Genomic DNA, 26,747 nt, shown 5'->3' on the forward strand with positions numbered 1-26,747 from the left:
CCGCAACTACTCAGTACTCAGTTTTTAAAATGCGAATCTACAACAGGAACAAGAAATACTGAATTTTCAAAATCAGCAACCAGAACTACAACTGAAACTACTCACTTTTTAAAATGTGAAACTAAAACTCGTCTGGAAGTACTCACTTGACAAAATCCTAAACTAGAGTTAGCAGTATTCAGTTTCAAAGTCTACTTGAAGTGGAACTAGAATAGGAAAGGTCTAAAAACCACTCCAGTAAGCACTTCCATAATGGGCAGCCAAAGCAGTCCGCGTTGCTACCCAAGTACATGTAAAAGTAGCTTTGGAAAGTCATACTCAATGTCTAGCAGAAGTCGCGATATCCAATACATGATAAAACTGCTCAGAGGGGAACTAGGCAGATTTATTCCCGTCAACCAACCAAGTTTGTTACAAGTGATTTCATCCTTACATCTGACTTTGATCCTCCTCGTCTTCAGTCCAGTAGCTCGACGCCGTTATCTGGCTTTTCGAAAACGTGATTTTGTCGTTGCAATCCGCGTCCGGCCGCTCGAACTGAATCTTCATCGCCGTGAACGACCCGCTGAAAAAGCGACAAAGCTCTGAATCGAGTGTCAGCCATCTAGTGGTGTATCACTCATTATGACATCTTACGGTATGAATGATGTGAAAATTTCAAATATGTAACTTTTACGTTACCACAGAGAATATAATGCCAGTTCTAAAACACATTCATAATTTGGAATCTTTTCGGCCATGCCTATTTCGCTGCATTTAGTGACAATGCCGTGATTGATCGCGACTTCGCAGATACGCCATTTCGCTAACGTGCGTAGATTTGCATAACTATCTCAAGCCAAAGGACACTCACGCTTCGCTGGTGACGCCGTTAGCCTCGGAAGCCCAATAGAAGTAATCTCCTGGTAGTTTCTTGACTTCTAGCGAGCCTCCAAAGCGGTCGGTAATCACTCCGGCGTGAACCGCTGCCTTGCACAAGTGAGAGTCCTGTGTAGAGGTGACAAAGTAGTTAGCGTTGCTTGCTACTCAGGTACATATCGATGTAACCGTTTCCACGTAGGTATAAAGTAAGTATTCTAGCAGGGTTGCAACGACTCGAGTCACGATTATTTTGGTGACTCGACTTGACTCAAGTCATTTTTTGTAATGACTCGACTTGTACTCCAGTTATAGTGCATGACTCGAACCAAGTCATATAACTCGGGATCAGGACGGCAAAGACGGACATGTCATTATAACTTCGAAGAATAGCAAAGTCACCAAATGATTGGTATTTCGTCTATCAGTCCTGATAATTGCAAAATAGGGCTGGAAACTGTTAGGCCTGAGAAGAATTGCGATATTATGAATGCGATAATACTATATCACTCGAACAGAGTTGAAAAAGTGGGTTGAACTGGATTGAACTCAAAACTGAACACATTGACTTGGACTCGAGTCACAACACTATGACTCGGACTCGACCCTCTATTCACTAACTTGAGTCGAGTCAAAACTATAAGGGTGAGATGACTTGCGACTCGGAGCCTTGTGACTTGGTTACAACCCAGATTCTAGGCCTAATTTTGCCTAAAAGACCAAATACCGTTACGTAGAAGTAGAAGTAATGATATAAATACACGAGTTAACTTTATTATGAGATTACATCTTATGCGAAGCCCCATCACCACTTCGAGAAAGTTCGCAGACGCGCACGCCGTCAAACCGGATCGCGTATGACGTTGCGGTCGCATCGAATTACAAGTATATGGCTCGACGGAAAAGTAGCTGTCACGCCATATCGAGACGCAACATTGCCAACAAGATTTGACAGACGCGAGGAATTAATAACTGGTACTCACGTCTCGATATGTCGAGGTGCCTCTGACGACCGTTTCCGAAACGTTGGCACATCCGCCCGGACAGATCACGCTGCAACGCAAAAGAATTCCAAAGTGTGTAAACCGCGGGAGTTCGAAAATGACATGTCCAGGACATTGTCACACCCGTATACACTATACTGCAGTTTCATAGGTTTTTACTGACTCAAATCTCTGCAAACATTGTGAATGACAATAAAAGAACTTTGCCAGTAACAGTATAGCGTTTGAAATAAAAGAGGTAATCTGAATTCATGATTTAGGAGAGCAGTGATTAGTACATGGCTATATTATCACACCCGTATCTCAGGGGTGGTACAACGGTGTGAATACACATTTTTTTCGCCAACTCAGTAGGGTTACGTTAGAGTTTGGATTTATGGGCTAGGGTTGGTGTTAGGGTTACTGCAAATTTAACATCTAATATCTTTGGATCAGTAGGAACAATTTTCAACTGCCTATTTTCATCGCGTAACATTCTAAATATGGGACAACCCAGGTTTCAACTCATTCCCGGTAGTTGACCACCCGACTAGTCGGTAATCACGTAACGACGATGAACTTGATTGGATTACGAACAACCTGTTTGCACAGACTGCCGTTCTACTCGAAAATTCCATATTTATGTTTTCTCAACGCAGGCAGGCTAATCCCTAGGCCGAAGAGATCCACTTCAGCGCGATCGCTAATGGATTTACATTTTTGCGGTAAGTCGCGTCACGGAACGTGATCGCGCGATCGCGTTTCACGCTTGGCTGTGTTTTAGCATAGGTTAGTTTTCTGCAGTTTTAGCGAGAGGCTTTTCCAGAAGTGCGACTCACCTGAACGATCCCGAACCAACGTGATCCGTGCCTCGGTCTGCGCATGAAACGAAATCTGAAATGCAGAATATGATGCGTCAACGCGATTGTGTCAGTTTACCTACAGTCTGCTACAGACACGCACAAACTATTTTAAAAATACCCATATAGAACGAGAACTACTCACTTTTTGAAATGCGCAACTCGAACTAGATCTATACACTTTATGACATGTGTAACTAGAACTTGAACTAGAACTAGAGCTGGAACTACACACTAGTTAAAATGTGCGACTACAACTAGCACTGTACATTTTTTACATGGGCAACTAGAACTTGAACTACACACTTTTTAAAACTCGCAACTAGAACTACAATTAATGACCTTTAATAATTCACAACCAACTAAAACACAATTACCTAATCAATTCCGTAGAAACTCATTAATTTTTATTGGGCCCAAAAATATTGGAGACATCGACATTTTCATCAAACCAGAACACCACAAGATGTGTGGACAGTAGGGTTATTCACAAAAATTCAAATTTTAATCGGATAATCCATGAAATTTTCTACAAAAGCGACTAAAAACAAATTTGGCTCAATTCCAAGCCGTATGAGCGAAGTTATTTGAGTTTTTCATCAGCAATTATGGGATTACACACTGTCAAAGCTATTTTTCGAAATCCAGAACTTTCAACTGCAATAAATTCGCTTCTGCCAGTTGGAATTTAGCCAAATTTGTTGTGCAAATTTTTAAGCCAATCTAACAACTGTATGAAATACGAAATTTTTTTTTAAAAAAGTTATTTTTCGACTACCCTAGTGGATAGTCTTTTGCTCTTAGCTTTCATTTGTGAGCAAGGTTCATCACGTGGTTGTATCAGGCTACTTCTACTATTACGGCTATGTCAAGGTGACTTATATTTCATATAGTTTCGCTGACGGAACGAACAGAAGATCGTTTGTATCGTTTGCCTCAAGGCGCTACCAAATGGGTCGCGCCAGAAACGTTAATCGACGGATTTTTGGGATTACCAGCTCACTAGACGCTGATCAAAGCGCCAAGAAACGCGTTATCTGATATCCCACTACCACAGGACGTTACACCAGCTCGATTCCGCTCCTGATAAGACGAGTCCCGGATGCACGGACCTAATTACGCCTCTTATCGCGTGTTTAGTTTCGCGCGTCGTTACTAAACTCTCGATAAGCGACAAAGTCGTTTGTTCCGAGGTAATCGACGAGGCGTAGCTAAACCCATTGTCGCATGAATGCATGCCAGAGCTTACAGCGTACGCGCAGACGTGTTTTCGGATTTATCGTCTCACGACTGACAGTAATAAATGTATGGTTGGACAACTAAAGAATTTTCTGTTTTTCCGAATTATATTCGAATTAGAATGAGCTAGTTTTTTTCCAAATAAGATCATAATTAGAATTACAGAATATGCAAAAACTCTGAAAATGAATTAAATTCCAATCTAGAAATACAACAATAATTAAGTTCACATCAAATCATAATTGATTATCACGTGAATAGCAAATACGGCAAGCTTGGCTCGTTTCGTAATATACAGTTTTCTTGCAGCATTCTCCGGAAAACCATAAATTAGATTAGAATGGAAATGAGAGTATAGAAATATCTGATAGTTGCTGACGATTACCCCTGACGAGTGTCAGCGCCGAAAACATCATTATTCGATATTAATGTACAATTCAATTGTGGATGAAAAGATATTTGTTCACCAGAGACAAAATGGACGAAATTATTCAACAACCACCAAGCGTAGTCCGACCAGGTCCAGGTCATAGGTCGAGTGAGTCGTAGATACCGATACCCGGTGTTTTGGGAAAAGGCAGCGATGCGTGGTAGCGAGAAGCCGTGCTCTTGCACGGTCGCAATATCGAATAACGGCCGATTAACCGCTTAGAGACTTTACAGGTGTTGCAACCGAGATTCAGTTTCCTGTCTGAGCGTCATACCCCGTCGTTCGTGCTGGTTTCTGGACACCCGTACGTAGGTACACCCCTCCGCATATGCGTAGTATCGGTCACCAGCGAAGTAGACTGTAATCGGGGGCCTGCTACACTCTCAGGGAAAAGGTTGTGTAATGGTTTTACTGGATATTCGATAAAATTGTTAGGTTGGCTAAAAAACACTGCACACTAAATTTGTCTCAATTACAATCTGTAGAAGCGAATGGATTAAAGTTTCATAAAAAATTTGAATTTTTGAAAAAATCAAAAATATTCCTAATGTTACTTGAAATCCTATGAATTGCCAAGTTTCCTAAGAATTACGATTCATAGCTAATTCGACTCAATTCTGGTCGATAGACTGGAAGTTACGGGTGATAAAAATTTTTGGAATCAAAATAATAGTATTTACGGTGGCTAGTTCTATAATTATTAGCCTAATCGAGGTAATTCAAAATAATCTTCTACTTTCTACTCCAATACCTCCACTTTTACTGGCAGGAATTGAGCAAAATTTGTTATACACCGTTCTTTTAGGCAACTCAACAATTTCATGTGATTGGTAGTCAAATTTAAAAATACAATTCACCAAATTTATATCGAGCGAAATTTGGTGTGCAACGTTTTTCAGCCAACTCAAGAAGTTTACCGAATATACGGTAAAATTTGAAGAAAAAAGTTAGTTTGAAAATACCCTAATGTATAATGTACATTGTGTGTCTTGGGCGAATGAAAATAGAACAGCCTATCGCGGTGACAAGAACAGAAAAATCTTACTTCCGACACTTTCTCTGGGACTTGTGGCGATGTAGGACACCAAAAACCCGGTGCCGCTGAAATCTGACCTTCTCTTGAACACGACGGTCATGTTGCTGGCAGCGATCTGCGCCTTCCTAAGCTCGTCACTGCCACAGTATATGTCTGCAAAGGAACAGTCACAGTTGATGCTTGCCAGGGTTGTAGTGACTCTCGAGTCGCAATTTTTCATCGACTCGACTTGACTCGAGTATTTTCGTACATATGGACTTGACTCGACTTGAGTCTCGTGCATCAGGACCTATCATTGAAAAGTTATCCCAGAAACTGGCTTTATCTGTCTGAATATATGTATGAATAAGTATATTATGAATCCGATGCCTTCGATATCACCCAAGAGTTTCATAGCAGTGAGTTGAACCTGACTTGAACTCGATAATGAGCAGTACCGTAAGCACAATGACTTGGACTCGGACTTGACTCGGAAGGGAATTGCAAATGACTCGACTTGACTCGAGTCAAAACTATGAAAGTAACATTGACTTGTGACTATGAGCCTTGTGACTTGGTTACAACCTTGATGCTTGCAAAATGGCAGCCCCGATTAATATTGCGACATTTCTCATAGGATCTCGTGTTTCGATGAATCAGATCCACACCTGTACCTCGGAGGCCCAAAATACCTGATGGATGAAAATGTCGCTGCGCTTATTCGAAGCAAATAATTGTATTAGCATACTAGGACAACTAGATAATTTTAGTTGTCGAATTAGACTCTTAGAGCGAAACACTGGCAATCTAATTCGTGAATTGTTTCTATGCTCTGATCGGGACCTACCATACCTTATCGTAGTGAGTTATCGTAGGCACCGCTCTGATATTTATTTTAATCTACTTTCTGATTTTTCATGAAAATGCCACAGATGAACTGTAAAGTGCGAAACGAGCCAAGCTCGGTGTACAGACATTTACAATACTCATGCTTATAACAACGAACTCTGATTTGATAAGAGCTTAACTTGATTTTTCGTTGGTAATATTTTGAGAATTCGGCAATTCTAATTTTCTCTAATTTGGAAAAAACGGCGTTGCTATCATTCGAATTCGAATCCAATCTGAGAAAACAACTTCATCTATAATTATGATTGTAATCGAATTTTGAAAAAAATACTGCGTAGCTATCATTCTATAGTTCAAATCTAATTTAAAAAAAAACTTGATTTGATACGTGGTGAACTTGATTCAATTCGCAAGCTTTCGCGATTTCAGTTATTCTAATTCTAGTGTAATTTCGAAAAAATGTATAACTTTAATTCTAATTCTAATCTAATTTGGATCAAACTGTGTAGCTATAATTCTAATTCTAATTTAATTTGGTAAAGCTGAAGTATTTACTGACCACCTCCGATTTCTATAACGACCGTCGCGTCACGAAACGTCCCAGTAACTATGGCGAACGCAAAAATATGCAGCCCTTCCAGCATTCCGCATTTCTACATCGGGATACCTATCAGATGCCACAATGATGTTGCAGATTTAATCTATTGTTACCCCATTTTGCCGCATGACCGACTTCGAGTGAGCAAACATCTCGACTCACTCTTGAAAGATGAATGACGTGCCAGAATGCAACTGCAGATTCTCGAGTTTTGAGAAGTGAGTAGTTATAGTTATAGTTTTAGTTGAGGATATTGAAAAGTCATTAGTTCTATTTCTAGTTGCAAGTTTTGAAAAGTGAATCGCTCGAATTCTATAGTTCCTAGTTTTGAAACGTAAGTAGTCGTAGTTCTAGTTGCTAGTTTGAAAAGTGAGTAGTTTTAGTTCTAGTTGCGAGTTTTGAAAAGTGAATCGCTCTAATTCTATAGTTCCTAGTTTTGAAACGTAAGTAGTTGTAGTTCTAGTTGCTAGTTTGAAAAGTGAGTAGTTTTAGTTCTAGTTGCGAGTTTTGAGAAGTCAGTAGTTCTAGTTCCAGTTGCAGTGTTGAAAAGTATGTTTTCTAGTTCAAGTTCTAGTTGCTATTTTTGCAAAGTGAGTAGTTCTAATCCTAGTCCTAGCTTTGGTTTCGAATTTTGAAAATCCAGTAGTTTGTACAAGTATGTAGACAAAGGGGCATGAACTTGAGAAGCATCTTTATAGAGTACGTACTACAATGAATTTTCAATGACGAAGATTTGCGTTTTTTGAAGCCCGCTGGAAATGCCGAACAACGAATAAATTTCAGAACATTTTACGAGCCATACGAGCAGATTGTTTACGGTTATACCGAGTCGTAAACATGTACCAACCGAGATCGTAAATCGTAAGCTCTTCAGATCCCGATTGAGAATGCACGCAATGATTGCGATTATGCGATAAATATGCGACTCAAGGAGAAAAGCGGACGTGACGCAGGGCAGGCAACGGTTCCGTCACAGATGAAAAGTTAAATTTTTTCAACGGATATTCTATAATATCAGATGTGTCAGTGATTCACACCGATATTTCTCTAATCCCAAACAAGAACGGGGTAAATCATGCGCAGGGTTGGCCGCGATGATTCCATTTCTCGAACCTGAATCGAGCATTAATCGTCATCAGTCGAGTCGAGCAGTGAGAGATAATTTTTCGAGTGCTAAAATTATACGCTCCGTGTCACTAAAAGTTAATTTATTAACAAAACTTATAGTTTCGATACTATTTTTCATTGCGGAGGGCGGTAAACCTCGATTGGTCGTATGGCAGCATACGAAAAATGCAGTACAGAGCTACGCACGTTACTGGAAATGGCAGATCTGCGACGTCGTGATCAACCCGCAGAATTGTCACAAAGTGCGATGAAATAGGTATGGCCGAGAAAATATCAAATCATCTTAAATGTGATGTGGAGCTATATATCCTTTGTCGTCGCATACAAAAGCTACACATTTGAACTTTCGAAACCAGTCATACTGTAACGAAATGATGCAATATTCAGTGATACTTAGATGCTCGATCTTGCCCAGTCTTGTTCACGTGTCAATTAACTGGCAGAGAATATCCGAGCAGCTCGGTGCGACCATTTTATTCACAGAACAAAGGCTTGTCAGCGAAAATTCAATTTTGATATTAGTTCTCGCACACATGAAAGACGCATAAGCTCGTGAGATGCGTCTGAATCTAATTTCCGTTCGCAAAGCCGCAGAAGACAAACGTCCAGACAAGGGAATTGAATTATAACGATTTTCATACATAATAAGATTGCTTGCAGTGAAATATTTGCCTCGCATTGAAGGCAGTCTTGCTTGCTAAGCGATCACAACAAACTTGGATAGCGGAGTAATGACTAGAGACCGAGCAATTATAATATCGATAATATCGAATCGATATCACACTTTGAATAATCTATCGGTACGGCTACTAGATAAAAAATATATCGTCAATCTTCGTGACGTCATAACATGCTAGTATGGAGTCTGAGAATTATTATGTGCGACTCCTACACTGGGAACATTGATAAATTCATTGTAGCTAACAGGCCTTCAACTGCAGCCGGTCTAGTTTATTTCATGTCAAGTCGTAGCAAAGGCTATAAAACTGTTGTAATAAATGCTCTGGAAATCGGTCTTATCGGTATCGGCTCAAGAATCGGCGGGGCTGCAGTAAAAATCAGTCGATCCGACGCCGGAAAATCTTGTTTGAATTATTTGTTGTGAGCTTGTATGGTCCGGCGCGCGGACTTTGTTTACATAAGCCCACAAAGGCGCAATTAATATGATAAACGCCCCATCATGGTTTCACGCCTCAACGAAGCTCAACGAAAGTCCTATTCACACAGTTCCTACAACTTCCGACTGCTGACGTAGCAATGGAATCCTTAAATCGCATCATAGGAAGCATACGTTAATGGTCATTCGTGATAATACCATGCACCAACACGCAAGTACATCAGGGGTCGGGAATCCATGGCTCGCGAGCCATATTATACGTCTCGTTTGATAAAATATGGCTCTTAGATAGCTTTATAATCTTGCACATTATACCCATCTCATTTATCAATATTGATTCAAGCTCTTGATAATTTTTCATAACGACTGGCATCAATATTCTTGTGGTAGACGAGACAAGTCTTTATGAGGTCAAAACAGTGACGTATCCTGAAAACGGGACCTCAGAAACTGAAAATCTTGACATTTATGCCAAATATTGGCTGCTGATAATTGCTCATTACTATCATTCCAATATAATAGATTTTATAGCGCAAATACGCTGTCTTCAAGTTATTTAGTGGAATACATGGTAACAATCGAATCCGTCAAGTTCGATATGAAGTTTGCATAATGTTAAAAACGAAGTTGAGCTATGCTGAGTTGTCCAATGCTCAGCTATTGTTTTTCATCATGTTGCATGCTCAAGCGTCGGACATCCGTTGAATTGTGTGTGCGTTATAACATCATATCCGCGTATTCACGGAAATATGCTACACCATGACCATGGGTGCACACGACGAATCACATGCATTGAACTTCGATTTGGTGCCACCCCGACGTCACAAAGCTTCAATAGTGACGTACCAGTAAATTTGAATCATTGTATGGCTCTTTGAGAATTACAATTGAAAATATAGGGTCAATATGGCTCTTTTGATGAAAAGAGATACCGACCTCTGCATTACATGTTACAAAATTTTCAAGATTGAAGAATATACAATCGAAAAATATATCGAAGCCAGCTCGCCTCGATTATTCAAATTTACATGCCGGTGCCGTCATCGTCGGTGATACGATTGCTGATATATTCCTTTCAATTCTCTACTAGTTGCTGACAATTATTGCCACTGACGACTGTCGGCCGAAAAGATTCGGGTTTATTTAAATATCAATATAATATGTGATTGTATATTGAACCTCTTTACCTTCAAGAGTCTATTGAAGAATAACAAATTTGTAGTAGTTGGTCATTTACCGCAAGACATGGGCTACAAACATGGAGGAATACTCGTATCAAATCACCAAAACTGCCATGAACGACGCATACCAACCCTAACGGACAGCCTTGGACAGCTAGATATAATTAAAGCGACATGCCTGTAATCTAATTCTAATCTAATTTGTGAACTGTTTCTATGCTCACATTTTAATGATAATCGAATTTCTGGTTTTCCTGAAAATGCTACATGAAAACCAGGGATATATAAATTCTAAATATCCCTGATGAGAACTGTATCATGCGAAACGAGGTGGATACCTTTCGGCATCCCCCTATCTGTTTATTACATCGCATTGTGTGTATGTCTTTGGTAGATGAAAATGTAATCTGACGAATGTTGATAGTGTCTCATGTCGATTGGTACGCCGAAAGAAGTCCTAGGAATGATTTACATTATAAAACTGGAGGTTATACTTTCCGCTATTGAAGTAAAATGCATGCTGTGCGAACGAACTCGTTTCAACTTTATCGTGACGCGCGCCCTTAACGTTTCTGACGAGCCTAGGCTGGAATCCGTGCTAAATCATTGCTGTCAGGCCGGGCGTATTGGCAGATTACGGTGCGGGTAGTTCTGAGTGATATTTACGTGTTTTTGAATAGCTTTGTTTTGTGTTAAGCCGATTGAATGCAGAGTTTGAAATAGGATTTGCAGTTTCGAGACATTGTGTGTAAAATCCTTCCCTGTTGTGGAATTTTGTACGTTATGCAAATGCTCAAAGATTCAATCCATAGATTCTAACCCGAGATCAGGTTTCAACTTCCTAACGACTGATAATATGAAATCTATACTACAATCTGAATGAAATATCGGTTTCGGCCTTAAGAGGTGTAACAATATCGGTAATTCACAACATGATAGTAGGGATTCAGAGAGTTCTGCAACTGCTAGACTTGAAATATTGATCTACTTCTCATGGCTTATAGGCAGAAGAGCTCAAAGCATCCATTGCTGGTTCTCAAGTAGAAGTAAAAGTAAAATTATAGCCAATTGCAATTAGAAGTGTCGATTTCCTAGAAAGTAAAAAAGTGAGTATTCTAGGCCTACAGTTTTACCTAAAAACTGAAAACTGCTAAGTAGAAGCAGTTCAAAATCATAACCACTAGAGTAATTAATGCGAGTAGGCAACACCTACTTAAGTACTTCGTTACTGACCACTTCTACTCACAAGTGTCCAGATGCAGCCATTCTAGTTTAGTTCATGTCCTTTCAAGCGTAGCAATGGCTGGAAACCCGTGCTAATAAATGCTCTGAAGTTTTAGAAATGTGCCTTAAGCTAGATGCCATACCTTTTGAACATCGACCAAAGGTGATACATATCGGTTTAATCGGTATCGGCTTAATATTACGATATGGGTCGAGGCTCTAATTATAAGTCAAACGTATCTCGCGCCCGCGGCTTTTACGTCATAAATGTCATATTTTTAGCATCGTTTGGACGTACAAGACAATCCATCATACGGTCCCATTGTCAACTCAAACGGTAGGTAGAAATGATCAATGAAATTACGTTCCAAACACTCTCAACTTTCACCCGCTGATAAAACGTAAATGATAGCGGTATCTCTGTTCCGTCTGTTGTGCGCATAGCACCCAGGCTTTTATTATTCACGGCGATTGGTTATCAACACGAGCTGATTACTAACTCAGTTGTTCTTAAAACTGGGGCTCGCTGGAGCTCGAAACACACCCCCGACTCATGCAGCTGAAGTCGCAATGATTTGCAGGAAATATCCACTATCATTTTTGTTTGTTTTGCGTTAGAATCGCGTTCTAATGGTTTTGTTCTTTTAAGACTGTATTGTTGATTCACAGGTCATTTTTATGCGCCAGTATTCTCTAGTATTATTGGACAACTATAAAATTTTCAGATTTTCGGAATTAGACTAGCTACACAGTTTTTTTTTTTTCAAAATTAGACTAGCAGTAGAATTATAGCTACACCATGTTCTCCAAATTAAATTAGAATTGAATTAGTATTATATAGCTACACTCCAACCGTCTTTTGCAAATAAGACTGGAATTAGAATTATAGCTACACAGTTTTTCCAAGTTACACTAGAATGGAAATTATAGCTACACGGTTTTTTCAAATTAGCTTAAAATTAGGATTATAGCTACACGGTTTTTTTTTCAAAATAGTCTAGAATTAGAATTACTGAATTCGCGCCAACTTGTAAATTGAATCAAGTTGAGGATATTCAGATTAGGTAGAGTTTATCCTCATAAGCACGTGAATTACAAATGTCTGTATATCGAGCTTGGCGCGTTTCGCACCATAGACTTCTCAACTAGCATTTTCAGGAAAACCGTAAATTAGATGAGAAATGCAATTGGAGCATAGAAATATTTCATTAATTATATTGGAATTAGAATTAGAGGAAGGAAACATTACACAAGTTAGATGATAACTAAATTACCGGAAATTTCTAGTTGTCTTTTTGATTTTTTGATTTTGTGACAAGGCAAAAAAACTGGGGTTCAAAGGCTTGGAAATTATCGTAAGGATTCACCGGATTAGAGAAGGTTAAGAACCGCTGTTTAATCGATGTCTCGCCACGTATCTATTTAGCGAGCTTTGTAGGTGACCGGAACCTATCCGTCTGCGGGCATTACGTCACGGATAAGCTCGTTGGGTTTTAGTTCTGGGTGACTTGCCGCGTGCTAAGGTAAGGCGAGTCTTCCCTCCTTGTTCAAACTCATAAAAATCGAATGCACGCAGCTCCAGACACGGTTTCCTATAACCCCTTGTACACCGAATTCCTGGGACGATTAGACGCGCGCATTACAAGATCATCGATGCGCGCCATGAAGTGATTATGATGCGATATAATCGTAATGAATTCTCGCGGGAATTGCGCGGTGAGGGACTAATGGAGACTATAAGGCTGAGCAAAACGATTCGAACATGAAATCTGATGATTCTAGTAAAGTAGTGAGAGGTGACTACTTGAAGTACTGAAATCATACACTTTTGCCACTAAAAGTTAATATAACAACGAAAATTATAATTTTGGTACTATTTTACACTGCAGAAAGCGCTGTCAATCCAGATTGGTCGTATCGCAACATACGATACATTTAGTACCAAGATAGGCACGCTAGTGGAAATCATATAGCTGTCGTGATCGACTGGTAGCATTTTCATAAACTGCACTGAAGTAGTTATGGCCGAAAAACACCGAATTATCTTAAATATCATGAACAACTGGCTTTGCAGTCTTTGCGGTCGCTAGAAGGTGAAACACCGTGTATATGAACTTTGCCCTTTGAACTTTTGAAAAGTAATTAGTTCTGGTTCTATTTCCAGTTGCGAAATTATCTGTGGAAGTAGAACATCGTGTAGTTGTTTTGCGTGAATCGTGACACCGATGTTCTGTAGTGTGATGTTCTTGCAGCCATAGCTAGTTCTGAGTCATCACTACTAACAATGACGTGTTCGGGGAGTGGGATTTAGGGGTAGAAACGCCTCCCAGTTCAAACTCGAAACCGTGCACTTTTGAAATGCCTTTTCTATCTCCCAGATTTATTAGCTCATTGGCGATTCAGTAATTCGTAATATAAATTATTGGTCAGTTGTGTCTTGGATGTGGATTTTAAGGGAGGTTAGTTCTAGTTCCAGTCGCGAGTTTTGAAAAGTGAGTAGTTGTAGTTCTAGCTGTAGAAGCGAATTTTGAAAAGTGAATAGTCCTAGTTCTAGTTGCGGATTTAAACAAATGAGTAGCTCTAGTTTTGAAAAGTGGGTAGCTCTAGTTGTAGTTGCGGATTTAGAAAGGTGAGTTGTTCTAGTTCAAGCTGCGAATTTAGAAAAATGAATAGTTTTAGTTCTAGTTGTGCACTTTGAATATCAAGTAGTTTGCACAAGTCTGCGCAATCAGGGCTTCCAATCTGCGTGTGACGAATCTGGGTTCCGTCACGCGAGATTGTGCGTTTCGGGAGATTAGAGGCGAGTTAAAAAGTTATCCGTCTCCATCAAGCATGGCGCCGTCACTCGCTAGCCGAGAGATATTTCAAATTGAATCTATCATCCCGGCTATCTCTTTTGTAAACAATGTTTCGGCCCAAAAGCGAAACGCTGTAATTATGTCATCCACGGGGATGACCTCGCCAGATTAGCGAAGTCATTGTGACGAACGCAGCCGTGTTTTTGAACTATGTCTCTGTCCGATTTTGATTTCAACATGGTCCCTGAGGCTATTTGAGCTAATGCTGCCAACTGGATTTCATTTATTCGCGCACGGCGCGGATTTTATTTCGCCGCGCGAACTTCAGCATTCATTTATAAGTTTTAATGTTGAGCAACTGCAAAAATCTCACCTTTTCAAATTATATTAGAATTAGAATTATAGCTACGCAATTTTTTATTATTGAACTATAGACTAGCTAATGCTGCGATCAGAATTTTTATTCGCTCACAGCGCAGGAGCTGAGCGCGCCATCGGCGGATTCTATTCGTGACGACATCTACTGCAGAGTTGGACAGCTACAGAATTTTCAGCTTTTCGAAACAGGATTAGAATTAAAAGTTCCGAATTCGTAGAAACTTGGATATCGAATTAAATCCGAATTAGGGTGAAATACAATAAAATATCAAGTCAACTTGATATCAAATTAAAGCTCATTCTCGAAAACATGAGAGTAGCAAATGTCTGTGCAGCGATCTTGGCTTGTTTGGCACGTTACAGTTCCCCTGTAGCATTGTCAGAAAAACCATAAATGAGATTAGAAATAAGTTAAAGCATAAAAACATTTCACACATCAAATTGAAATTATCGACATTTCGCTCTAATGAGTCTATTCCTACGACAAGAATTATCGAGTCGTCCAAGTCTGTCCATATACTGTCGAAGTCAGACTGTCAATCAGTGTCAATCTATACCGTGGTAGGCAAATAATCTGTTTGTCGATCCCCGCTTAAGTGCACTGCTTCCTCTGCGAGAGACACTCTTATCTCCCTAATCCAACGCTGGGAATCAATCCCCTACTTGGGTGGGTTAGGGCAGTGGCTCACGACTCTTGTCGGCTCGAGGGGCAGTAAAATTTGAAAATTTTGCAAGCCGTCGTACCTTTAATAATCTAAATCTGCCTGGATTGGAACGACGACAGATGTACGCATCTCAACACAAATATTTTGTCAGAATTATTCAGAAATTTTGAGTCGATTTCGAGTATCACTTATTATCGGGGTTGTAACCAATTCACAAAGTTCCGAATCCCAAGTCAATCTCACTTTTATAGTTTTGACTCGAGTCAAGTCAATTCAATTCACCCTCGAGTCAAGTCCCAGTACAAGTCAGTGAGTAGAGGGTCGAGTCCGAGTCATAGTGTTGTAACGTGAGACCGAGTCCAAGTCATAGTTTTCACTGTTTAGTTTTGAGTTCAATCCGGTCCAACCCACTTTTTACAACTCTCCTCGAGTGATATAGAATGGCTCGCATTCATAATATCGTAATTTTCCACAATCCTACCAGTTTCTGGCCCTATTTTCCAAGTATCAGGGTTGTTAGACTGGGGCCTACGATAACTTATTAAGTTATCGTAGGCCCCGGTTAATACCAATAATGTGGTGAGTTTGCTGTTCTTCGAGGTTACAATTAAATGTGTGCCCTGGCTGTCCAAGTCTCGAGTCACATGATTCAGTTCGAGCCATGTAAAAATGACTCGAGTAGAAGTCGAGTCAATACACAAATTGACTCGAGTCGAGTCTTTTTACGCATTTGCAAAAATGACTCGAGTCAAGTCGAGTCACCAAAACATCGTGATTCACCGATTCGATCACTCGAATCCTTGTGTCCGGCCGTATACATACAAGCTGATATAAAAGTATCTCACCTAGAGATAACTTCGAAGGTCCTACCCCAGAGAACAGTTCAACATGTCCTTTCGCGCATTCGTCCTCGCCGGCGCCCATGTTAAACACGCCAAAGTTTAATAAGATGGTAAACCCAACGGGGACGATGATTTCCCATTGACACGTGATATGGCGATCGCTGTCGTCTGTGATCCCAGCGGGGGCCGCGTCCGGGCGTGTTAATGGAGAATGGGGGTAATTGGGGGAGGTGAATGTCCCGGTACTGCCTCGTAACGTACCGCCGCATGATGAAACTGAAATGAGAGATGTTATTTTAACGAAAGTCGGTCGTGAAATATAAATTTCCGCTTTAGTAGTCATAAAAGTAATGCAAACAGTGAAACATATCCCAAAAACTACTGCCTCATTTTTAAGATACTCTTGTAGCTACAAAACTGCAATATACAATTCAATAAAATATTCAAATTGATATAAAGCCAAGTACTCTCGACTGACACTCGCCAGGAGGAGCGTCGGACAATTAGAACATTGTCAAATTTTCCAAATTGTATCAGAATTAAAATGACTGAATCCGAAAAAAAAAATTTAAAATTGAATTAAATTCAGAATCAGAAAGAAATCCGACAAAGTTCAAGTTCAGTTCATGTCTAATCAGAGATCATCCTCACAATCACGAAAATAGCAAAGATCTGTACACTAAGATTTCAGCTTTCTATACAGTTTTCTTGTAGCATTTTCAAGAAAACCTGATATTAGATTATAATTAAAATCAGAGCAGAGGAACATTGCACAAATTACATTACCGGAACTTCGCTCTAATTAGCCTAATTATACATCCAGAACTATGTAATTGTCCAAGCCTGGTAAAGGTCTGGTCAGGTAGAGAATTGAAGAGAACAAAGTTTCCTCGCTACATAAATACCTTTGGAGAGCTTCTTGAGGTTACAAAACTTCAATATACAATTGCAAAGTATGTTCATATCCAAATAAACCCGACTATTTTCGGTTGACACTCGTCAAGGGTAATCGTCAGCAACTAGTAATAAATGGGAAAGAACATTGTATATCAACAATCATATCACAAATATGACATCATTGGCGTGAAATTTCGAATAATCGGGCGGAGAGAGCGCTTTATCTCAATGTACTAATTTCAGATGCTAAAAGAAGTCCTTCTGTTGGCGCTGACTTGGTTGGGGTATTTTGAAAAAAATCGAGCCCAATGCACCAAATGAAAGTGTAAACGGCCTCACCCTAACCTACGAGTTCCTGACGATTATCCCTGACGAGTGCCAGCCGAAAATATTCCGGTTCATTTCAATATCAATATCAATATATTATTTAATTGGAACTATCTCTGTCGAGAAGCAAGTGTTAGAAATACTTTTCCGTATGACGTAACGGATAATCTGGACGACAGACTAAGATAGCGCGAGTGAAGCGTAACGGGAAAAGTACGTAACGTGATATCCGCGCAACTGACTGCTCCCAATCGATACTCAAAATCGAGGTTCGCACCCCCGTTACTAAGAGCTTTTCTGTTATGGTTTATCTTTGCATCGTTCGAGATCTGCGGGGTGATAGATCGAGTTCGCTGTGAAAAATAACACATATACACGCCTCGCCCGCTTAGTCACCCGTTGTGTTTTTACAGTCCGGATCAGGCCAGTGATCCTTCGACTGAAATCCGACAGTGTACTGACCTGGCTCACTAGATAATTCTAGTTGTTCCAATTCTAGAATAATTACAACGTAACGTAGGTAATAAAATTCTATGGGGCATTCAATTCGATTTGTTGCACTCCTGGAATAAATCTTCACAAGGAACTATGTATTTCCTTCATTGTAAACCTTTAAAAGGGTGAGAAATCACAATTTGCTACCTAAAACCGTGCCTTATGTGATTTACACTCAATCCATGGTGGAATTGACATTAGTACACCCATATAACACACACGAAAACGATATATGACACCCTATGGTGGAAATTGATGAATTGATGATCACAACTATTCTGCCCCCATTGATTTACAATGTAAGGTAGAAACGGGTATTTACGCCCTATGGTGGAAATCTGATGCATACACCTATTTCGCACTCACGGATTTACAATTTGCGACACGAATTGCCACGTATGCCAAGGTGAAGGCCTGGATCTAGTTTGCGAGATGAACTGAACGGTGAACATGTCACAATCAACAAGAGTGTTTGTTGAATGTCGACCAGGCGTCTTTTCACCACGAATCGCGTTTCCCATTCAAGTTTGCTGCGCGAAGTGGTGGCGATATTTTGAGGTTTACAAAAGTTGTCTGCGTCTGCGATGGCTCTGTTGAGTAACTGTCATCGCTGGAGTTGATAGATAACGAGTCGGAATCGTGAAATATACCAGTTCAACGGAACGTTCGCATGTAGCCGAAATTTATGAGGCAAATACACCGCAAACGACACACGCTGTTGATTACGACGTTCGACAACTAGCCAATATTCAGCTTTTCCCAAATTAAGCCACAAGTAGAATTACTGAATTGGCAAAAACTTGCAGATTCTGTTACATTTCTAATTGAAAAAAAAAATACAACAAATATCAATTTCACTTCACATTTGATCATTCATTCTCGTGTCTGTACCGGTACACTGTCTGCACACTATAGGGGCGTTCAAAAATGACTTTTTGTCTCAAATTGTACTGGCTACTTGAATAAATTGTTAGGTTACTTGAGCCTGTACACCAAATTTGGTTTAATTCCAACCAGTAGAAGTATCTATTTGTCCGAGTCTGGCCGATTGTCGCAGTGCGCAGTTGGCCTTGATGTCGTTTGGCTACTGCGCAGCGTTCATGTCGCAATTCACAGTTTCAAAAAAATCAACGGCCGGACGTTAAACAAAGCGGCTCTGAAGCGTCGGGAAACACACTGCGACCTCGTTTCTAAATTTAGATCTAACGGAATTGAAATAGCGTCTAGTTTTGCTTGGGAAAACCAGAGTTACGCCACGCTGGTTTAATCCGCGACCCGATAATTCGCAATAGCGAACCTTGCTGATTATCGGAACACTATAACCAAATAATGACTTGTGATCATGGTGCACAATATCAAGTGACTGAGTGATTCGAGTCCAAATCGAATAGTCGCATTCGAGTCGAGTATTCGAATGTCCATTGGTTTGTCACCTCTGGTGATACGGCTGTTGATATACAATGTTCTTTTCAATTCTCTACTAGTTGATGACGATTACCCCTGACGAATATCACCCGAAAATATTGGGGTCTATTTCTATATCAATATATTATTCGATTGTGCAATAATCCGTGAAGAAATATTCGCTGTGTGTCACGGCGCCATTGACAAAATACCCCGATTGATATCAGAGTTCGTGTATCAATTTGCAGAGCGCTTGGTAAAGTAGCATTTGGGGCGTAGTTTTATTTGCCATCTCCATTGTAGTCCCGTGTAAAACACGACGGCATCAAATGGATTAGTAGATCCGCCGGACTGGTGTGGAATGTAACTGGATATTAGCAGAGATCCCGGGCACAATGGACCCTTCTATTGACTGATAACGGGCGATGACAACATCGCACAATACAAGACGGGAGAATGTCCGCAAACAACCAGAACTAAAAAGTGACTCCGATGCAGCGGATTAGAAAAACACTCGAACGCAATTTTTGAATTAATGCGAAAATATAATATTTGAGTTGGTGAGCGCTCGGAAAAAATCCCATTCAAAAGCACGCACGCGATTTTAGAGGGGAGGTAAACATCGGTGGACTTTGTATAATTCCATTCCCCCGATTATTTGATCAGGGGCGCACGGTTTGAGTTGTAAAGCTTTGAAGGAAAAATGGAGTTTGATTCATTGATTGCATATCATCTCAACCTCGCCCGATCGACGGCAGATATCGGATTTTTGAATCGATTCCGATAAAGCCGATAACTATGACTAATACATATTCAACCGATATTCAAAATAAGCGACATCCAGGTTAAAGCGCATTTCTAAAAGCATTTACTCGAACTTCCACTTCTACTTGAGTATAAAAGATGGCTACTTTGACAAAATCTGCTTGTAAGCTATGTGAAATCTATCAATATCACCTGTCAGTCGCAGATTTTACCTCTCATGGGCGATGACGATAATAAACGGTCGAACCGGGGCCTACGATATGATACGATACGATACGTAGGCCCCGGTCGAACTATACTCAAAATATTTGTTACCTGAGGTTGCATTTAAAACAAATGGTTTTTTAAAACGCTTTGTTCAAAAGGCCCTTTTACAAAAATGTGTTTTTTCAAGTTGTAAAATCATGCCATAATTGTGTAAATACTTTCCAAAAACATGTTGTATGAGCCGACGGACGACGATTACCACCCGACATAGCCGACGTATACGATATGGCATAGTTGGAACTTGGGACCCTAAAAAAATCGGTTCAACAGCTATAGTACGTATATATTTCGTCAAAGGAGCTATGTTTACTCTATATTTTCAATTGTCAATGTCATTCCAACATGACATCACAATTATTGAATATTTGTGACGCAATGGCCTTAAAAAAATGAAAAAATAATAAAAAACATGTTTTAAAAAAGGGCTTTGTTTTAAACATGTTTGTTTTAAATTGAATTTTATGTTACCTGAATGCAACCGGGGCCTACGATGCAATTTGTCGTTATTGACTTGCTCACCGGATGACATGAGAATTAATTAGATTGGAGTATTTGGTTGCATGAAGGTACTAACCGTAAACAAACGTCTTTTTATTAAATATATGAAATGATGACTAGTATCTGTGGAGAGTGGATAGGATGGTTATGTAATTTTCATTTTGCGAATGCAGTCGCATATGGCACCATCGAATTATCGATTTCGGGTCATTGGAACCATTTTATAAAAAACAAATTGCATATTCTCAATTCTCATCACCCGTTTCATGCGTGAATATAAATCACATTTGGGGGTTCGGCTGTATAGTTTGACAATGATTCTATTTTCGCTTTTCGCTATTTACGCTATTGTGGTGAAGGGACGCCGCCGCGATGGGAGATTGTTACAAAAGAATGAGATTTCACAGTTGAAAATTTCACGGATTTTGCATCACAATGGAAGCGGCCGCGGCTCGTTCCTTTTGTGAAAACGCGGGGACATAAATAACTCTTTGCATTACACTTTTAGAAAACTCGGTTTTGCGTCAATCTCGGTTTGAAGGTCCGACAAATAATATATTCATACTGAAATAAAAACGAATATTTTCGGCAGACACTCGTCAAGGGGAATCGTCAGCTATAGTACGTAGAGAATGGGATAGAATTGGAAAGAACATTATATATGGCCGGAGTCCGGAGACATTGCAGTGTACATCAATATGAATATAATATTCAATTGTATTCTGAAGTTGTGTACCGCCGAGACATACTTGACAATTCTAGTTGACTAATTAATTAATTAGAGCGATATGCAGTTGATTTAATTATAATCTTATCTACGAAATATTTCTAAGCTCTAATTTTCATTTTCGTGAAAATGCTACTGGAGAACTGTATAGTGCGAAACGAGCCTAGTTTGATGCATGAGCAATTGCCGTTCCTGTGCTTACGAGGATCACCTCTGACTTGATTTTGTTGTATTCATGTCCAATTATGAATCGAATTAAATTTCCAAAAAAACTACGCAGCTATAATTTCAATTCTACCCTAATTTGGAAAATGTGAGCATTTTCCAGTCGTCCAACTGTTCTTGTAAAACGTGATATCGCGTAGACCGACGGCGCCATTGACATGGAGAAATTGGAAATTGGTTTCTGTTGCTAAGGATTCTGTCAACGGGATTTCATTTAAAAGCTCCGAATCTCGGGAGTCAACACGGACAGGTCTCGTGGGCGATTACATACATCAAGCAAAACATCGAAACGTACAATGGTGTTACATTCTTAAGGATAGAGGACGGAATATCTGAATAAACATAGCTATCCGATCAGACATCAATCCATGGTCGTATCGCGTGATTCCACGGCTGTCATGGAATGACGAATGTCTCCTGTCTCCATAACAACCAACATGAGGATTGTGACTAACTAAAGATGAAATCCCATTAAGCAGAGATAATATGCACAAGAATCAAGTAAACTTGAAGCCGATAACTAGGAGTAGGTCCAGTTTTATTAGTTCGTGTATAATCTAAATATAGTACGCTGAGTTCAGGCCATCCCTCCATTATTCGACTTGGTCGTATCACTACATACGATACATGCTGTCCAAAGTTCGCACATTAGTAATAATGACACATCTGTGAAGTCGTAGTCAACCTTAGCATTGATGCAAAGTGCAATGAAATAGATATGACTGAACAAACACTAAATATTCTTTAATGTAGGGTCACCATTTGTCCTCGTTAAAGAGGATCTGTCATCCTTTTTCGTGAAATTGAAAATGTCCCCGAGGACGCCTGAATGTCCTTCTTTTTGGCAATTCGCGCTCCTTCATAGCTTTCAGAGCCAGGATAATGTACATGTTCTTGTGAAAATCGGCATAAATAGCCCTATTTTAATGTGGCCAGCATTGTATCATTGAGGTAGCATAAAAGATACATATTTGAACCTTCCGTTTGCGTGAAACTCTTAATTCAGAATCTGGTCACTCAGATACTGGATTTCACCTACTCATAAATCGATAGCGCTCATCCCAGCAGATCAACGCAAGATACTGCTCCAGTCACGAATGCAAATTCCGCATTGCGTCATAACCTCGCTTGACACGATCGCTTTTAATGAGTGTCATCCGAAAAGCTTTACCAATCACGGCGAGTCAATAGTGTGGCCCCAGGAGGGTTACAAAAGACGGGCGTTCGATATCGCAGCGCAACTGGCTTGATCGCGACATTTATTGGAAAGCGAAATCTTGTCGAAATGCCCACGACACGATACAGTGGATAGACCATGAAATCAGCCGATGCTTTTAGTTTAGATACGGCATGAAATTGCGGTCTATTTTCGTCGATAGTAATTAAGATGCCATGATTAGGGTTACAGAACCTCAATATACAATTGAATAATATATTCATATTGAAATGAGCCCGAATATTTTTCGGCTGACACTCGTCGGGGGTAATCGTCAGCAACTATAGCAGAGAATTGGAAATAACAATGTATATCAACAATCGTATCACCCAAATATTTTCAGCATGAATCTATCGTTGCGAAAACTAATTTATATTTCTATTGAATCACGGGTGGTAATAAAAACGTCTATTCTCACAGAGTATTGCTTGTCTGGCTAAATGGCATTTAACGATTCTCTGAAGTTATTCCGGATTAAGACGAGAAAATCACTACCTGCCAAGAGAGTCGAGCGATTATTAACTTTTTAATTGCCGGCTTCGTAATCACCCCGAAAAATGATCTGGCGTTCCGGGTTGGAAAGCATCAATTAACTAGTTTTCGGCGATGTGTTATTCGATACAAATTTGCCTTTGTGTTGCTGTAGTCTGGTCATAAATAGAGTGCGACCAATTATTGTTATCTATCAAGTCGATATCACACTTATAGAAAGAGATTTCCAAATAAGTAAAAAAGGCATGTATTCTATAGGCATAAGTTTGCACGGAAAATTGGAAAACCGTGTCACAGAAGTAGAATTACATCGTAAATTGCTACTCAAGTAAAACTAACGATTTTCAAGTGAGTTTTCTAGGCAGGGTTTTGATTATAAACTCGAAATCGTGTGGTAGAAGTAGAATAGGGCTGTTCAATATTAACTTTCTCATTTAAATTATGCTGGGTACTTGATAAAATTAGTAGGTTACTTGAAAAAAACGCTGCCCCCCAAATTTGGCTCAATTCCATCCTACAGAAGCATTGCTGTACAAGAAAAACGTTTTGGATTTATTTATCAAAAATAAACATACTGGCTACCCCATGAAATTGTTAGGTTGTCTGAAGAAACGCTGCACCACAAACTTGGCTCACTCCCAACCAGTAGAAGCGAAGTTATTGAGGTACAGAATTTTGGATTTGAAAATGATTGTATCTATAGTGGCAGTTTCTTCAATTATTCAATTTGGATCTAACCACCGTAAATACTATGATTGGAAATCCTAAATTGTGAACATCAATAACTTCGCTTCTCCTGAATGGAATGTAGCCAGTAAAATTTGAAATTTTTGAAATTTTGAACATGGCCATAATGTAGAAGTACATAGTTAATTTATACTCAAGTAGACGTAAAAGTAGCGATTTTCGAGCTGAATGTATCGTGGATATCAGTGTAGGTGCTAGTAATCGGTTTTATCGGCATCTAAAATTCTGTACCGGCCTGCCCTTACAAACATCACAATCAACCATAAACAGTCATCAGTCAAGCACCCGTAAACAGAAGCCTTTCCCGAATATCTGCAGAAATGCCATGTTTGTTTCTCACGACCCGGAGCGCGGATAACCAGCTGTTCCCCATGACTGCCTACGAACAAAGGCTTTAGAGATTAGGACTCTGACGCAGCAGAGATAGACTCCATTTAACGGCAAACCCCACACCACTGGGCGCTAGCTCTTATCACCCACACGATATACCCTCATAAACAATCCGTCAAATGAAGACTTTGTTAAAAGCCTTTAGTCTTTGCTAGATCATAAAGCAATAAAACTAAGCGTTTCTTGTCGATTCACTTAGTTTATAAGACCGTCTAATTGGCAAAGTAGCATTGCAATCAAGCGTTAGCTGAGGCGTCTAACTTTACATATTTTACAGAAAATATTATTAGAGGTACAGAACCTTAATATACAATTGAATAATATATTGATATGCAATGTTCTTTCCAATTCCCTACTAGTTGCTGACGATTGCCCCTGACGAGTGTCGGCCGAACATATTCGGGATTATTTCAACATAAATAGATTATACAATTGTATATTGAAGTTATGTACCTCTAAGGAACTTTTGATTATTTCTCTTCCATTTGTAGCTCATCAATGATAAAAGAAACGTTAAAAAACGAAGGTATGGCGCAATTTTGTGCGGACCTCGTCGATAAATCCGCCTGTTTAAACCCAGATTTAGCGTCGAGATAAATCCCATTTTGATATAAGCGAAGAATCGAACGCTTGCAGTTAGCAGACAACGGAATATGGCCGCAAGGCATAACTACGGTCCTGTGTCTTGTAATCGAACGACATCAGTATCGTGGGCTGACTGCTTCGCGTCGTCATCAACAATAATAAACTATCGGCCGCTAATCACCTAACTGGACAGAGCCTTTGAAACAGTCACGTACAGGGCTGTTCAACTTTTCCGTTATACACTAAAATTTCAACGTCGTATTTCACAAAAACTTGGAAATTGAATGAAATTCCGACTTTGTAAGAGACACAACAAAAACCAAGTTCATTTCAAGTCAGAGTTGATATTTATATGCGCGAGAATGGCAAATGTCTGTACACCAAGCTTGACTCGTTTCGCCCCACACAGTCTTCTGTAGCATTTACACGAAGACCAGAAATGAGATTAGAATTAGAATGAGAACATAGAAACGTTTTACAGATTAGATCAGAATTATATTACCGGCATTTCGGTCTAATTAGTCAAATTACACAACTTGATTATTCGAATCTGCTGCCCATGAGGGCCTTTGCATTTGAATATACCTCACAAACGAATCGCAAATTCGCAATACGTAATTGGAGCGAATCTGAAATCAGTCCTAGACTTGAAACCGGTTTTAAGGATTGTTTGCAGAACTTCAATATACAAGATAACATTATATTCATATTGAAATCAAATTTCATCAAAATACGCCAACCTAGTTCGTGCCTAACTTATAAAACAGTAAATTGAGACCAGCTGATTTTTAACCGTGGTTCACCCGAACCCCAGGTTTCAGCCGAGCTACGTTCTCATGGGTTCGCTGGAGAACAAGACACACACCCGACGCATACGTCATAATTCACACAGATTTGCAGTAAATATTCATTATCATCTTTTTGTTTTAAGTGTAAATTATGTTTTAATGATTTTATTGTTCATGCACAGGTCATTTTGTGCACCATTATTCAGTAATAAGCCCTACGAAAGTAATCGTCTGATAGGCCTGTGGTGGCGTCTGAATCACGAGACCCGCGCATAACATCATCCTTGGCATGCATAACTAGTTCGCGAATCCATCGCGTCGGATTTGCTCTAAGAATTACCTCAAATTTTGTTTTAACAGTTAACAGAGCAGGAATTGTGTGAAAGGAGAATTATCAGTTGAGTAAACACGCGATGCAGGCAAACGCGTGTTTGCGAAGCGTATCGCGCGCTCCGTACCATGTATTCTTCGGCGGCTTGGGTCGAACATCGAATGGAAATTGGCTGTGCGAGCTCGCTAGCTCGTGAACACAACGCCGTACGACAGAGTTGGTCTTTTCGTAAATCTTTTGCTTTCCGAATTAGATTAGTATGATGGAAACGCAGTTATTTCCCAAATTAGCATTACTGAATCCGCCACAGCCTGGAAATTGATTTAAATCTCGAATTAGGACGAAATGCAACAAAAACCAAATTCGTTTCATACAAAACCAGAGTTCATACTCACAAGCACGAGAATGGCAAATGTATGTAGAGCAAG

The 26,747-nt window shown here is 39.8% G+C and overlaps 1 protein-coding gene across 3 annotated transcripts in view; it reads right to left on the reverse strand.

Moving 5' to 3' along the window:
* LOC145452004 (uncharacterized) overlaps nucleotides 1-26,747 on the reverse strand; it is a 44,989-nt gene that overhangs the window by 13,625 nt on the left and 4,617 nt on the right. For all 3 annotated transcript variants that reach the window (XM_080330222.1, XM_080330221.1, XM_080330220.1), the window contains exons 2-7: nucleotides 16,169-16,441; nucleotides 5,416-5,559; nucleotides 2,681-2,735; nucleotides 1,842-1,911; nucleotides 854-987; nucleotides 434-565 (exon numbers count right to left, since the gene is read on the reverse strand). In XM_080330222.1, the coding sequence (XP_080186348.1) occupies nucleotides 434-565; nucleotides 854-987; nucleotides 1,842-1,911; nucleotides 2,681-2,735; nucleotides 5,416-5,559; nucleotides 16,169-16,441 (808 nt within the window). The remainder of the gene's footprint in view (nucleotides 1-433; nucleotides 566-853; nucleotides 988-1,841; nucleotides 1,912-2,680; nucleotides 2,736-5,415; nucleotides 5,560-16,168; nucleotides 16,442-26,747) is intronic.

Source organism: Botryllus schlosseri, chromosome 12 (genome assembly GCF_051294905.1).
Source record: "Botryllus schlosseri isolate E-star chromosome 12, Bs_hap1, whole genome shotgun sequence".
Lineage (NCBI taxonomy): Eukaryota > Metazoa > Chordata > Ascidiacea > Stolidobranchia > Styelidae > Botryllus > Botryllus schlosseri.